The sequence below is a fragment of the Falco biarmicus genome, chromosome 6, assembly GCF_023638135.1.
Source record: "Falco biarmicus isolate bFalBia1 chromosome 6, bFalBia1.pri, whole genome shotgun sequence".
Classification (NCBI taxonomy): Eukaryota; Metazoa; Chordata; class Aves; order Falconiformes; family Falconidae; genus Falco; species Falco biarmicus.
The window spans coordinates 66801342-66816092 of NC_079293.1; the positions used below are offsets into that span (position 1 = coordinate 66801342).

Consider the following 14751-nt stretch of genomic DNA (forward strand, 5'->3'; position numbering starts at 1 on the left):
CTGTGAAGCTCCACTTTAAAATGAACTTTCCCAGGGTAAAATTTTTAGTAAAAGTGCCTTTACATCTGGAGTGGCTTCAGTGCAATAATACAGTATATAATGTATAGAACTATAGCAGTAATGTAGGTGAGATAATTGTATTTTTAAACAAAACACAGGTATTTGATATCTGGTTAGCTAGCAAGAAGATTGAGTCTTTGGACAGACTGGAACTGGTCATTACTATTAGTGTTTTGAAATTCAGCAGCATTTCACTTGGAGTCTAGAATCTGATTGCCACTGCTGCTGGTACAGTGGGTTGCCGATTTGTTAGTTTAACAAAAATCTGCAGCTTTGTTTAGTTGATTCCATCTGTCAGATGCTAAATGATATTACTTCTGATTCACATTTATTCAGATACAGTCTATGCAAAATAAGTAATACCACTTGCAGGTATAATTTCTGTCAATTCAGAGCTGATCAGGGTTTTTTTTAATTGAGTTTAATCTGCATTTCATTTGTGAACTTAGCCCAGTTTAATGCTTGTCTGCACCAGTGTGACTGGAAACAGTGTTTTACAGCCATGCTCTTCTGCGTCATTTATTGATGAGGATGGTTTTATAGCTACAGAACCCTGTGGTCATGATACCTTCTTTGGTCGCTGTTTTATATAGTAGAAAAATATGTAATGTAATTACCCTATCCAAAAGGGTCAAGCTGAAGAAATCACATGCTTCTCTAATCCGAGTCACTCGTGAACAGTTGGTTGAGTACTTTAGTGCAAGGATCAGCTGCATTGGATCTGCAAAGATTATTAATAACACTGTGTAAGGTACCATGTGGAGGTAGAGAAGGGAAAACACTATCTCTTCTGTTGGTTATGTTATCATTAAGGAAAATTACTGAATTACGCGCTAGAAGTCTTTATACTACTGAAAACCCCTTCCGCAGACAGTGTTGCATCAGCATAAAAAGGGTAACAACACTTGAAAATTCTCAAGGCAGACTGACCTTAAGACAGGTATTTGACAATAATAACAATATTCAGATTGACTGCTGCTGATTATTTTGAAGAGGTCTTTTATGTCTAGGAAGTACCTTTTTATCAGGTAATGGGGTTTGAGTGATGCGTTTACATTGCACATTGTATTTTGCTGCTAATTCATCACTAACAGGGTGAAGAAAACCATAAATGTGTTTTCCAAGAGCATTTAAAACTTGCTAGGAAGCAAATCACTTAAGGAGCCCTTTCTGTGTGTTTCAACTAGGCGAGGGACAGCTTCTTACAGTAAGAATACTAAAGAATAGTAAAGCTCAAGATGATTTAAAATAGTAAATCCAATAGGATTCAATAACCATTACATTAAGAAAAATTCTGTAGGCTGGCACACTTAGTTACCTGTATGACTAATGATGTTTGATGAGATTACCAGGAAAGAAAATTGAATTCCAGTGTTCTTGAAACTCGTTGGAGTTTTTGCTCCCCCCTTTTTTTTTTTTTTTTTAAGGTATTATTGAACAATCAAAATCCAGTTTCAGCTGTTTACTGAGTTTTGTCTTTACCTTCCTGGCGTTACAATGTTTCTGTGTTAAATGCAAGAGAATATTTAATTTTAAGAACTTTCTGTGGAATTTTTAAGTGTGAAACTATTTCCAAAGATTAACGCTTCTTTGGGGAGGGATGTCAAATGCAAGTTGAAGGAACTTTTGTCTGTATATTTAGCATTTCCTGACTATTTAATTTTCTTTTTTATTTGTATGGAGAAGTCTTGCTACGTTTTCAAGTCTATGCATCAGCAGCAAGGAGTAGGGTCTGTCATAGCAGATGTGTGTGGAAAGGATATTGTTTCAACACTTACAAAAGGAAGAAATTACTTTTGGCCCCTCTAGTAAGAAATCTGGCAAAGCTAAGGAAGTTTGTTGAATAGAAATTGTGAAGGATGAGGAACAAAGATATCCATTGCTGTGTTCTTCATAGTGCTGCTTCCTGTCTTCCCACAGGAGCTTCATCCTTTCCCTGATTTCCCCTTGAAAATACCTAGCAAAGTCTGGAGAGACACTGTGTTATTACTCTGAAATAGTGGTCTGTGTAAGCAATTCCTTTTCAGCTGCTGAATTTAAAATAAAACCACCACACATTGAATGGATCTCAAATTCGTTCCTGTTTTTTTTTTTTTAAAACTAGAATGAAAAACAGGAAAAAATACATATGCAGTGTTATGTTGCAGTGAACTTTAAACAAAATATTTCAAAGACAACTAAAGGGAACAAAGTGCTTGAGTTGCTAAACTGATGGCAGCAATGTCTTCTTTTCATCCAAGGTGTTTAGAAATCTCGTGAAGGATGAGTGGGACCCAGAATCCATTCTTTTTTCTGTGCTGGAAGGAGTCTGAATCGTACCTTCTAACTCTGAAGAAAGTGTTCTACCAAAATGTCTGATATTCTGTGATTTCCTTGCAGCTTTAAAATGTCACTTTAATTAAAATACACCTCTGTGTTTACCAACAGAGCTGGATTTCCCAGGGCGGTCAACTGCAGCCAAGAACTGGGCTGCGGTACCCGTGACAGTGCACACGTGGCCCTATTCTGTGTCATCATGTATGCAGGGTGCTTTGGGAATTCTGAACCCTGAATTAACTTATAGATGGGTCTTCAGTAAACTGCCTGAAAGACTCAGTCTCATTTCAGGAAAAGGAGGGAGGAAATTCAGTGTGTGGCTGGTTGAACGTCCCAAAGTAATTTTCGGAACCACTAAGAAAATGACCACTGTTGTGTTTTATTTCTTCGATCAATATGTAGAAAATCTGAGCTTGGGAAACTAAACTCAAATTGAGTTTAAAGAACCTTGAAGGGCTAAAGCTGTGCGTTTTTGACAAACAAGTTACTATACCAGAAAAGGGCGAATTAAGTTTCACCACATTTCTGATCTTCAAATCTACAGCGCTCTTCTGGCATTGAAACATAGCACAATCTTCTGGACTATTTCCTATCTGCATCAATGGGAGTTATCACATTGTATTATACACTTAGTCTGCCTAAATAGTAGGAGAGATTTTAGCTTCCATCCATCTCTTTTCCTTACGTTCATCCTAAATTGATGGCCTTTGTGTGACGTTTTGGAAGCAGAAGAGATCACATGACTACAAAAGGTCATGAAGTAATACTGCCGTAGGAAAAACAAACAAGCAAAAACCAAACAAGCAAATGAAAAAAAACCAAAATGAAACAAACCACCTCCAAACACCAGCAGAACTGTTGCAGAACATGCATTTAAAGGGCGTGGAATTATTTGCATGTGCATGTCACCAGCAAGTAATGGGTCATCTCCTGGGCTGCTCCTAGCCATGTGGATGCTCTGGGGGAGCAGAAAACACAAAGCTTTGGAAGATGCTGATGCAAAATGGAAAGTGAAAAATAGAGTAGAAGCTTGTTTTCTCTCAGTATGATGTTACTCCAGCTCATCTGGAGTACCTAAGAGGGACTAGGCTTCTCAAAAGTGTGTAGAAGAGTGGAAAAAAGTAGTGGGAAGAGAGCTTATGAATAGGCTGCCTTTGGTCTCCTTTGAGACGGTGCTGTTTTCAAGCAGTGATTCTGGCAATCCTTTCTTCCCTTTCCCCATCTTTTTGAATCTGTTTAAAATGGAACTCAACCTTCAAATTGGAAGAGAAGAAAAGCAGTTGGGAGCACCTGATTTTTCATTTTCCTTCCCTGCTCTTCAGACTTCTCAGAAATGTCAACAAGTGGAGCAAGGCTCTGGTCAGGCACCAGTGAGAATGGAGACGACCTGAATACTGTTTTCTGCTCTTCCAGTGGCATGCTGCATGATTTGGGGGAAAATCAGTCTTTTGTCACTGTTTTTCCCTTATATAAAACAGGAGGGAATCAATTTTACAGAGGATGTTGATTGCTTTCAAATTTTTTGATGAGAAGTAGCTGCGTAAGAACAAGTCAGTGTATCGTTGACAGCATGGATACTACTGAATCTGTAACAATTTTTCTTCCTGTATGTCAGTTTGGGATGCAGAGTAAAAATTACCTGGTTTCCTCGTTTCTCATTGCTTTCCCCAGTGCTCAGGACCCCAGGCCACTGACATTAAGCAGCATATGCTTTTCATAGATCGGATTAAGGGTTGATGAAGTAGCAGAGCCTCTTGCAAGCATCCCATTGTGCTCTTGAAACTGGAATTTCATTCCTGGTAGTGATCTGTATGGCCTTGCATTTACCTTAGAAAAATATTATTTTTAAAAAAGGGAGATATTTGGAAAGAGGGGAAGTAATATTAATACTAAGTTCTCACTAACATATAGTGTTCGATATGTCACTAAAGACCTAATGGTACTTAATATACTGATTCTTCTAAGTCGTGGATGTGTAATTCTCCTAAGATGTTTTATAATCTATAAGAGGAAGAGGTACAATTGTTCACAAATGTTTCACCAAGATTGTTTTAAGTCAGTTAAAATTGCCTTTGAGAGTAGAGTTGCACTAAAAAGAGGGAGAAGAGATGGAAAAAAGAAACCCCAAAACAGGGTCCTGCTCAGTGTAGAGTTACAGGCGAGAGAGGAAAAGGTCTAGTTATCCAGAGCCAGCTGCATTGTTAAAAGTTCATACTATCACTTTGACATTTAGAGTAGGACTCAGTGTCTTTGTAAATTCCTCTTCGTATTACCAGTGTAGGTCTCTGAGCTCAGACCATTTCACAAACCATAACATTTTTTAGTGAGTGATTGATCTGTATTATGTGTCCTAGCCATCAGAAGAATCTTGGGATGTTGCTTGTATAAACTGTAATACAATCTGGTCCTGGGCATTTAGTTACAGACTTTCATAGACCTATTGGCGATACTCGGTCCTCCTGGATTTGGGAATAAGGCTTATCTGATACCTTTAAAAAAAGGGGGGGGGTAGGGGGGAGGTGGGGGGCGGGGGGCACAAAAAAAATGACCCTCATTTTCTCTGTACCCCACTTAAATAACTCAACACATCTGGTAACACTGTAGGATCATTGTCCTTTCAGTTCCTCTGCAGCTCATATTGCTACAATATTTCTTTGGTATCTAGTTTCCTAAAGGGTAATGTGATTTTTCTTTTTTTTTTTTTTCTGGCTGTTTTTATAGGTCTTGCAAATTAACCCATATGCATTGCAAGAAAAAACATGACTTTTAATCAGCACCATTTCTAAAGTTAGCGCTTGCTCTGTGTATATGAATATGTATATGAACCAGTGTTTAAAAAAAAAAAAGAAAACACACAACCTTTCTGCTAGTACTCAAAACTAGCATACAAATGTGGGGGGTTTATTATCAAATAAAGTATGCCTAAATGTTAAAATATCTTTCTGTTAGGGGTTTTATCATTTGACTTGTCTTCAGTTACAAGTATGATAAAAATTGAAACTAAATCTTTTAACTCAATAAGAACTACATTCAATTTTAGGAAGCATAAAGAGGAATCAGATATAGACTCATATGCATAGGAAATTAAACATTCAAGAAATTAAAACTTTGTGAGCAACTAAAGGGGTAGCCTTAAGGTGTGCTTATTTGAAATGCCTGCACTTAATTTTACAATAAATCTGAGTATTTTGTTCCAATTAAGACAGTTCATGTGCACGACTTTAAATTGTACAGTAGTTCCAGGGAGACCATGGACTGCTTGTTTTACATTCTGGATCAAGTTCAGATTTTTAGGCTTCGCTTGAATAAAATAAAAAGTCTGAACCCTGAAGATAGTACAGATTGATAAATCTGATTTAAACATTCCCGTGTTGCAGACTTTCAGTATATGTGGTACAGCTGAGCCTCAGGCCATGCACTAAATACATCCACAGTGCATTCCCAGGGCACCAGAATACCAAATGATCACATTTGAAAGGTTACCTTTCTATGGATTCTGACTTTTCTGTATTAGCCATGAAGATTAGAATTTTAACAGCTCCCAATGAGAGGTATTGTGAAGTATTTACTTGGCAGGAAAAAAACAAAACAAAACAAAGCCCAGATGAGGTGCTGTCTCATATTCATGAAGTGGGATTTATTAGTTCTGTGAACATCCTTGTGAGAATACACTCCATAGTTCACACTTTGGGGGGGGGGGGGGGGGGGTGTAGAGTCTTGTTTTTCATTTATATTAACTTAAAACTTTGATAGAAGAGTTGCTGTAGTAGAGGTTTTAGCAGAGAGACAGGATCATGCTTGTGCAGAATATATCCCAGTAAATCCTGCAGTCTTTTGAATTAGCTTTCTGTAAGGAAACGACTGTTTATCTCTCTGGAAATCTGGTGGTAGCTTTGTTAATAAATTTGGTGATAATTAAAGATGTAAGGCTGCTTCTCCTTTTCTTTTACAGGTTGTGGAACTCATTTCAAGTGCTATTGGTGACTTAGTTCAAGGTATATATTATGAAAACTCAAAATCATCTGAGGTAAGAATTTTAGTGGTTTTATGTACCCAAGTAGTTTGGTGATATTAATATATGACTACAATAAATATGATGACTTTCTCATCTGTTTAAAAAGAGGACGGAGAGGGAGGAAGAGAATTAGCTGCAGTGCTAGTGTGTTTCATCAGTAACATCATTCTGACACCTGTGAACTCTGGAAGTTTCTAGAAATGCTCAAGGAGGGACTATTTTATTTCTGTGAGTGCATAATAAAACCATATCGTGTGTCATTACCGGGAGCTGTAGACATGTCTTACTGTGGCCTTTCCAAACACTTCCAGGGGTTTTCAGTCAGTGTTCTGTTAAAGGTATTTGTGACAATGTTGTCAACGTCATTCATATTTTAATCTTAAATCTCTCATTTCCAAGCCCAAAGATGTTTACAAAATGCTTCATCCCAAACTTGGATTGGGTCATTTTTTTCTTCTGAGCGTTCATCTTTTGATAATATGTACACGTGTTTTGTCCTGAAGCGGTAGGTGTGTAGCACTGCATTACTCTCCACCAGCAGTCACCATGCACACATTGTGGGAGTCGGCATGGGCAAAGACAGCGGCTGCCAGCGCTGATTTCACACCAAATAATCTTGTATTTTTTCAACGGCAATTACGGATGTACTGTTTTTGTTTGGCAAGAACTATAATGAAAATTGGTCAAATTAGATCTAGGTGTTTTTGTCTTTGCTAGAATGTTTAAGGAAACTTGTAGAGACACTTCTTGAAGTAGACTTGCTCGGGCAGGGTGTTGGAGCAAGAAAGAGTTCTTTCTTTCATTTGCAATGACTGTATCTTAACACATGCAAAAAGTTGATAATTTGAAGTTGCCATGACCTCTACAGGCTTTATGATAGGAAGTTTTCACTCGCTGATGAGCAGTCTGTATATGTGAATATCTGTCTTGAAATCCACTGAGGTAGGTAGTTTTACTTATAGTGACCTTGTCTCATGTGTCTAGTTTGCCTCAGAGGTCTGAATCTTCATGTTCAGTAGGTGAAATGGCTTGAAGATTGCTGAAATATATGAATTCATTTATATTTGTCGTGTATTTAGATTGCACCTCTGGCTTACTATTGCCATGTTGTAGTATACAGCAAAATTAACACCTTAGCGGAAGCCCTGATTTCATGGGTTACTGCTAGAGTCGATACCTGCCCTGATGCCTCTGCACCAGCCAAACCACAGTGGACAAGCAGAGTGCTGTCAGCTGCCAGCGGCTGGGTCCTGGAGGGTGCTGCTGCACCCGGTGACTACTGGTCAGTGTCTGCACCTCCTGCTCTGCAGCAGCAAAGACATGGTGCTGAAAGTAACCTTGTTTAAGCTTATCCCTCTCATTTTGATCGAAGCCAGTTAGGTGGGAAGCGACGACGCTAATGAGCTGAGGTCATCCCTCGGAGGAGGAGGTGAGAGCCTCTAGCAGTGAAGCAGTACTGGCAAGCTTGGGGGACACCCGGGGCCACAGGCTCGCCAGGCAGCACAGCTGCACAGGGGGTGATGTGCACAGAGTATCTTCTGGTTGGTACCTCTCAGGAGGGGGCCTGGGTGGAAGCACGGCAGCAATGTGATGTTGGGAACCTGGCAGTCCTGCACTTGCTGGGTTTAACCTGCGGATAAACAGACTTTAGTCATCGAGGTTGTCCCCAGGTACTGTGCTTAGGGTTTTATGTTAAAATAGATGATGTCTTTGAGATTTTTGCAAGTAGTGTTTAAAATTTTATTTTCCATGTTCAGGCAGGTTTCTAAATACAAGTAGATCCCAGATATATCGTATTTTAAAAAACATCTATTTTTCCAGGTGTAGAAGTAAAGCTTTACAAGTTCATCTTGGTAATGAAACTGCATTTTATTTTAACCACAGCCTCTGTGTAAATGAGAAATGTTGCAGACTCTCTTGGGTTCCTGCCGCTGCAGAAGGTCTTAATATTCTTTTTCTTAGCCTCTCTTTTTCTGTTTGTTTTCTGTTAAGTTCCTGAAGCACTCCACATGTGTAGATTGCGAGAGAAGTGTGATAAACTAAGCACAGCTGCATGATGTTTACCCCTCCCTGGCCCAATTACAAGTAGCAAAGACTTACTTTGTTTCAGTGACTTTTTTTTTTTGTCTAAAGGAGAGTTGAAAGTACAGTATACCCTTCCTAAGGGGAACCCAGTTAACTCAAAACATAATTAGTATGGTGGCTTAATAAATACTGAAATTTACGTGATAGCGTAGTGCATAGCTTCTGATGAGACCTAAAACAAACAAGTGCAGGATCTACTTTAATGTTTTCTTTTTCTTGTCTTCTGAGAAATTTGGTTCCTTGTTGTGTAGGAAATATTCCTGCTGTTTGTCTCGCTCTATTCTGCATGTCACCCATTCATGTCCTGAAAATCCTCTTCAGCAGAGGTTGCCAAACAGACTAGGTCAATTGTTGTTCTGTATCTTCTCGCCTTTTCATTTTTTTTTTTCCTTTTTGAGGCAGGAAGACTGTACTTTGTATGTTAAACATCTCTAATGCAGTCATTACAAAGCACCTCAATACCATAGACTAATTTAGCACCAAGTTGTTCTGAGCTTTGCTAGATGTCTACCTAGTTGTTAGACAAAGTTACAAAAATAACTCTGCAAAATTGACCTTTCTCCTCTGAGACCATAAGTTCATGTTTACCCAAAAAAACCCACCTGTTTCAGTTTGCTTCATTTGTATGACACAGCGGGAGAATTGAAAGAATCAGTTGACCTAACAATACTGACCATACTTACTGCCGGAGACATAGAATAGATGTAATTATTTGATAGCTCTCATTACCACTTTTTTTTTTTCTCTGTAAAACCACATGCAGTCTTACAGCCATCCCCTTTTAGTGCATTGTTTGGTCATTCTTCACCTTGTCTGCATAGTGAGTCATTAGATCTGTGTGAAACAAGGAAAATAAAGATAATATTTAACTTCTCATCTTTATTTGAAGTGACAATCCAAACTACAAAGTATAGGCTTCAGTTGCAAAGACAGCCTGTAGGTTACAGCTGCCACCCACGTTCAAAGTACTGAATAGCTGCTGTGGTTTAAGACGTTTCATTAGCAATATTAAGCTAGTGTTTTGGACTGCAAGCTGGAGCAGAAAGGGACGATCTGATAAACCTTTGCAGCTTTGTGTGCTGAATCCCCTCTTAACCCAAAATTCTGTGAGTGAAGGACATTCTTCCCAGTTCCTGCCTGGCTTTCCTAAATCTAGATCTAGTTTGGGAGTAAAAATTTGTGCCTTAGTGCAGAGAGGGAAATCGCCTAATCTGGCCTTCAGTCATGATTGCGGTATCTATTTTTAGCAGTAAAAACATTGCACTGAGTCTCTGTTTCCTACTTTTAGGAGACCAAAGGCTTTTAAAATATTTGCTGACTCACAGAATACTGTTGTAGTTTTAGAAACCTTCTGCCTTAATATCCCATAACATTTAACAAATATTAATGAAGAATGCTTTAATGTCCCTGTCAGTTCACTGAACAGGGATGAGAGATACAGGGAAGCTCAAGGTCAGGCAGCAGCTTCGAGAGCAGGACTTGAGTGTGTTGGTGTGCTTCACCTGCCAGACCATTCTAGCAATCTTGAAGTATTAGGGACTGTTATGGGAAACTGTTTTCATGGCTTTTCTGGGTTGTCTTCCTCACCTCCAGAATATCAAGCTGATGCTAAGTGTGCATTATCAGAACTCATTTTAGCGTCAGAATGGGACCGTTATGTAAGACGAGACCACTTCCAACATGTTCCACTGGTGGCTACAAGAGCTGTTAGGTATTTCTGAAATTTTTGCTGCAATTGTGTAAAAATTGTGTGTAACCAATATGTAAAACATGTTTTAAAAGAAATACATTAGTGGCGAGTACTCATTGTACCATGTAGTGGATTAACAGGTTCAGGGGTTTTTAGACTAATGTAGGGTTTTTTTAAATGAAAATAAGTTTATTTTCCTGCAAAGTACAGGCTACGTGTGGTAAGTGGTACCCATTCTTCTTTGATGTTTGGTCACCGGCCCTGCTTTGGAGAGTAATGAATGTTTTGGAATATGCACATGTCCATGAACTGGACTGCTGTGAGTCTATGTTGTAAGTAAAGGGTTCACTTACAAATGTTACCACAGAAGATAGATCTAATGTATTTTGAGTCATAGAAACCACCTTTTAGCAGGGCAGCAGTCAGTCAGAGCTTTCACTTTTTTTTTTTAAATGTTTCTGTTGCAAGACAAAAGGGAAAGTTAAAATATATTGAATTTTTCTAAAGAGCATCTGTGAAAAGAATGCATAAATGTGTCAGGGGCAGGGGGAGCGTTGCCAGAAAGAAGGCCAATGCTGTTTGTTTACTGCTTTTGTTCTTTTAAATACTAAACTTTTCCAGAGAGATTTACAAGTAACAGATGTGGAGAGATAAGTGAATTTAATATACATTTTCAAACTTTTTTTTTTTAAATTGTGTGTTGCTTTTTTTAGTGTCATGATAAAAGTATTAGGTAGTTGGTAGCATGCTTTATTGATCCATTTGCAGACACCCTTGTTCCTCCAAAAGCAGTGAAGACGTGTATTAATAGACCAATAAAACATGCCCTGTCATGTTCAGCAAGCAGGAATAAATCTATTGAAAGCTTATGTGAACCATGTGCAAGATGTTTTGTAGGGTCTTGCTACTGGTAGAGAGATTCATAGTTGCACTGGATTTTATTGAAGTTCTTGAACTGCCTAATTTAAAACTTTAAAATGCTGTTTAAAAATATTTCTTAGTGTTTCTGTGGATTATTTGCCCATTGAGAACTCAACTAAAGTTTGATGTGATTCAGGCATTTCAATCATTTTGTGCAACAACAGATGGCTGAGAAAGAACTGCCATGGTATGGGAACAAAATAAAGGCTCCCTTATAAACTATAGCTGAAGTTTTACATTGAGAAGTCTCTGACTTCTGCTCCTTCCTGGTTTTGCAAATGGTTTTGTGCACTTTCAAGATGCAGTGTTCATTCATACTTTCCTTACTATGTTTTCAGCTGAACTGCTTATAAGTATCTTCTTTGGTGTGACAAATCAAACTGAGTTACTGTTAAGTGCCACTTTTGTACTGGGGATCCTTGTTACCACCACTGAGAGCTGCCCTTCCTTATGGGTTTATGATTGCATATTTTGTCCTGCGGTTTCATTTTCTGAAAGTTTTTTGTTTCCCGTTGCCTGAGATGATTGTTTCAAACCCAGTTTAAATTATGGAAGTAGCTTAACGAAAAAATCAGTAAGAGACCTTGGAGTGAGTAAAATGGGAGCACCCTCAGCTGTTCTTAATTTCCCATAGGAAATTATGATCAGCAGAGCTGGATGCAGATATTTTCCCTGTACTCCCGTGCTGACATTATCCAAACCATGTCTGGAGTTGGCTCCTTTCTTCTAGGGATGGGGAGGGGTTGGGCTCTCTTCATCCAGCTTCTGCTACCCAAACAGCATCAGGGTTGGTTGTGATCTGGTGACGGAACTTGTGAATGAGGCCACTCCATCGACATTAGCTAATCAAATGTCTGAGCACTGTCAACTACAGCTAGAATTAATTTGAGCCTAAAAAGGCTTTTATATGAAAGGCTGTTAGAAGTCCTCTGGGCCAGCTAATGTCCACTCTTATATTTATCCTTTGAAATATCCACTGCTCACAAAAGAAAACAAAGCTTACCGGAAAGTGAAAATTTCTCTAGAAGTAGTAAGTGCTGTCATGATGCCAGATTTCACAGATTTTGCAATTTAGAACTAGTTTCATTTTTCCCCTTGATGTTTTAAAATAGTGTTTAGGTCTTGTCATACATACCCGTGTTGTAAGAATGCAGTGTGGATGATGGACAATTTAACGTGAGAGTTAAGCTTGGGAAAAAATGGCATTTGGGTTGTTGGAAAACTTTGCTGAAGAAAGGTTGTGTTTGCCTCTGGCTTCTTAAGCAGCAGAAGCTTTAGGGGTATGCGGTCATAAGATGTTCTGTGATTAAAATCAGCTATACTTTGGCTTGCATGCTTATATGCTAAAGCACATCCATATGGACGTAATGCCTTTTTACAGCCGGCTTCTTTCTGTAACCCAAAGATTCACAATACCTATGTTTTTAAGACTACAATACCATATCTTATATGTCTCAAATTTTTGACTTTTTTGAAGTTAGATGTCCATTTTAGATGCTTGAAGCTCCTACATAATGTTCACGTAGTAGACAGTAAATTGTTGTGCCACTTACAATCCTGTGATGAAATTCAAACTTGTTTAAGAAGAATATATTTTTGTAACAAATCATAGAATTTATTTCCTTTTATACATCAAGTTGCAATGACTGTTTAAGCTTCTTCAGTTCCTGTAGATGATATTTGATGATGTCCACTTTTCTGTTGCTGCCCAAAGGTTCCAGCAAGCACATATTTTCAACTTACAGGTCTTCTGAAAGATTTTTTAACTAAATAAATTGTTTCAGGATACCTTTCTAGAATATTTTTGCCTTGATTGGATTTAAAACAAATAATTATAAAAATCACTGCCAATTTTCAATATCATCCAGCAAATTTTAGTAAATACTGTTTTTTCGCAGAGCAGATTGTCGGTTAAGGAAAAGACTGTGTTGCGTCTTCCAAGAGCTCCTGAATTTAAATTTAAAATAAATTGATCTATATCTGAGTGGGGGAAAAGAAAAAAGACTTGATATATAGGAAAGTACTTGAATTAAATGCTCATTTTGACATTTTGCCAGTCATGGGAATTTGCACATGCTCTGGGCTGAATTAAGATATTAAAACAAAAATACTATAGTAAAATGAAACATGAGGAAAGTTAGGCTTGACTTTGTAAGTTATCATATGCATAATAGCAAACATGTGGTTTCTCTGTTCTTCACTTTCCTTGTATAAGTTAATAGCATGTCTGAAAGCAAAGGCATTTTGATACAGCTCTGTGTTACTTGGCATTGCAGAATTCTCCTACTTTTTCCATTAGTCTCAAATTATCCTCTCCCTTGTAACGCAGCACTTCTGGGTGAGATCCATAAGGGAGGAAAATTAGAGCTGAACGGATGGATTCTATTTCATTTGTTACCGATTTCATGACAGATAATACCTTGCTAGAAAACTATAGGGTCACACAGAATTACTTCTTGCTCGTTTCTAAGTAATTAAATTGACGTCACTTTGAGGGAAAAGGCTTGTTATATAAGAGGATTTTTATATTACTCTTTTAAAGAATACCTTTTGGCTTAGTGTACACTATAGATTTGGCTGAACTGAGAAATTACAAACTTTTTTGTTTATATGCTTGGATTTTTTTCTGTAGCTTCTTGTTACTGATTTTGGGGGTTTTCTAAGCAAAACAACTGTGGTCTTTTCTGGTTTGGGTTTTTTTCCCCCCCTCTTTAGAGAGCACCTAAAGGTGTGAGGGTAACATGTATGTGAGAAGGATTACAAGTAGTGTCCAGCTTTGAAGACCTATTAGTAAAATAGTGGCATATTAACACCTTGTGAGCCAAAGGAGCTGCAGTCAAGTTGCGTTTGGAGGGAAAAGTTTGGATTTGTGTTAATTAAAACACTTTGTGGGAAGTACTCCAAATTGGTATTTTGGATATGAGGGATTCTGAGAAGCGCGCTGAGCATTGCTGACCTTACAGTCAAGGTGATAAAATTCACTAGAGGCATCACTGAGATCTCTGTCAGTCCCCTGGGAAAGTTAATACCTGACATTTCTAAATCACAGCTTTATTTATTTACTTTTTAATACTTTCTGTCATTCCTCATCTTTAATATGGGAGTAGAAGAGGTACAAGTCCTCCATCACAGCCCTTCATTTTTCCAGTGCAGTTCTGTAAGGATTTTTAATAACTTTTGTAATTGGTTTTTTTCTCGGCCACAAAGCAGAAATTGTAAGGATGTTCCAAGTTTGTTTGGGATTGTTGTTTCTTTCTTGGTAATTGATAAGGAGCTGAAGTGCAGAGATGTACTCTGGGTTTTTTGATTGGGTTTTTGTTTTGTCTTTTTTCTTTTTCCTCCCAGTCCCTCATGAGGAATGTAGTTGTCTGTTAAATGTTTAGTGTAATGATACAGTCATTAAGAAAAGGATCTATATTGAATCTGTTGACTGATCCACATATTTTGCATTGTTCTTTTTGAGCAGAAAATGAAAATGTTGTTGTTTGAAACTGCCAGTATATATATTCAGATACTTTTCTCTACTCATCCCCATGCTCTTCTTTATTTGGCACCATGGCACCTAGAGTTCTGTTGCTCACCATGTGTTGTGTTGTCCTGTGCCATAACGTTAACTTCTGCAAGCTGACACAGCTGCAGTTTTGGTGTTTTCATGTTAGCCTTT

At 38.1% G+C, this 14751-nt stretch overlaps 1 protein-coding gene across 3 annotated transcripts in view; it reads left to right on the forward strand.

The window, feature by feature from the left end:
- The window catches only part of PDSS2 (decaprenyl diphosphate synthase subunit 2), a 120141-nt gene that overhangs the window by 86720 nt on the left and 18670 nt on the right, over positions 1–14751 (forward strand). For all 3 annotated transcript variants that reach the window (XM_056343775.1, XM_056343776.1, XM_056343774.1), the window contains one exon: positions 6329–6403. In XM_056343775.1, coding sequence (XP_056199750.1) covers positions 6329–6403 — 75 coding nt within the window. The remainder of the gene's footprint in view (positions 1–6328; positions 6404–14751) is intronic.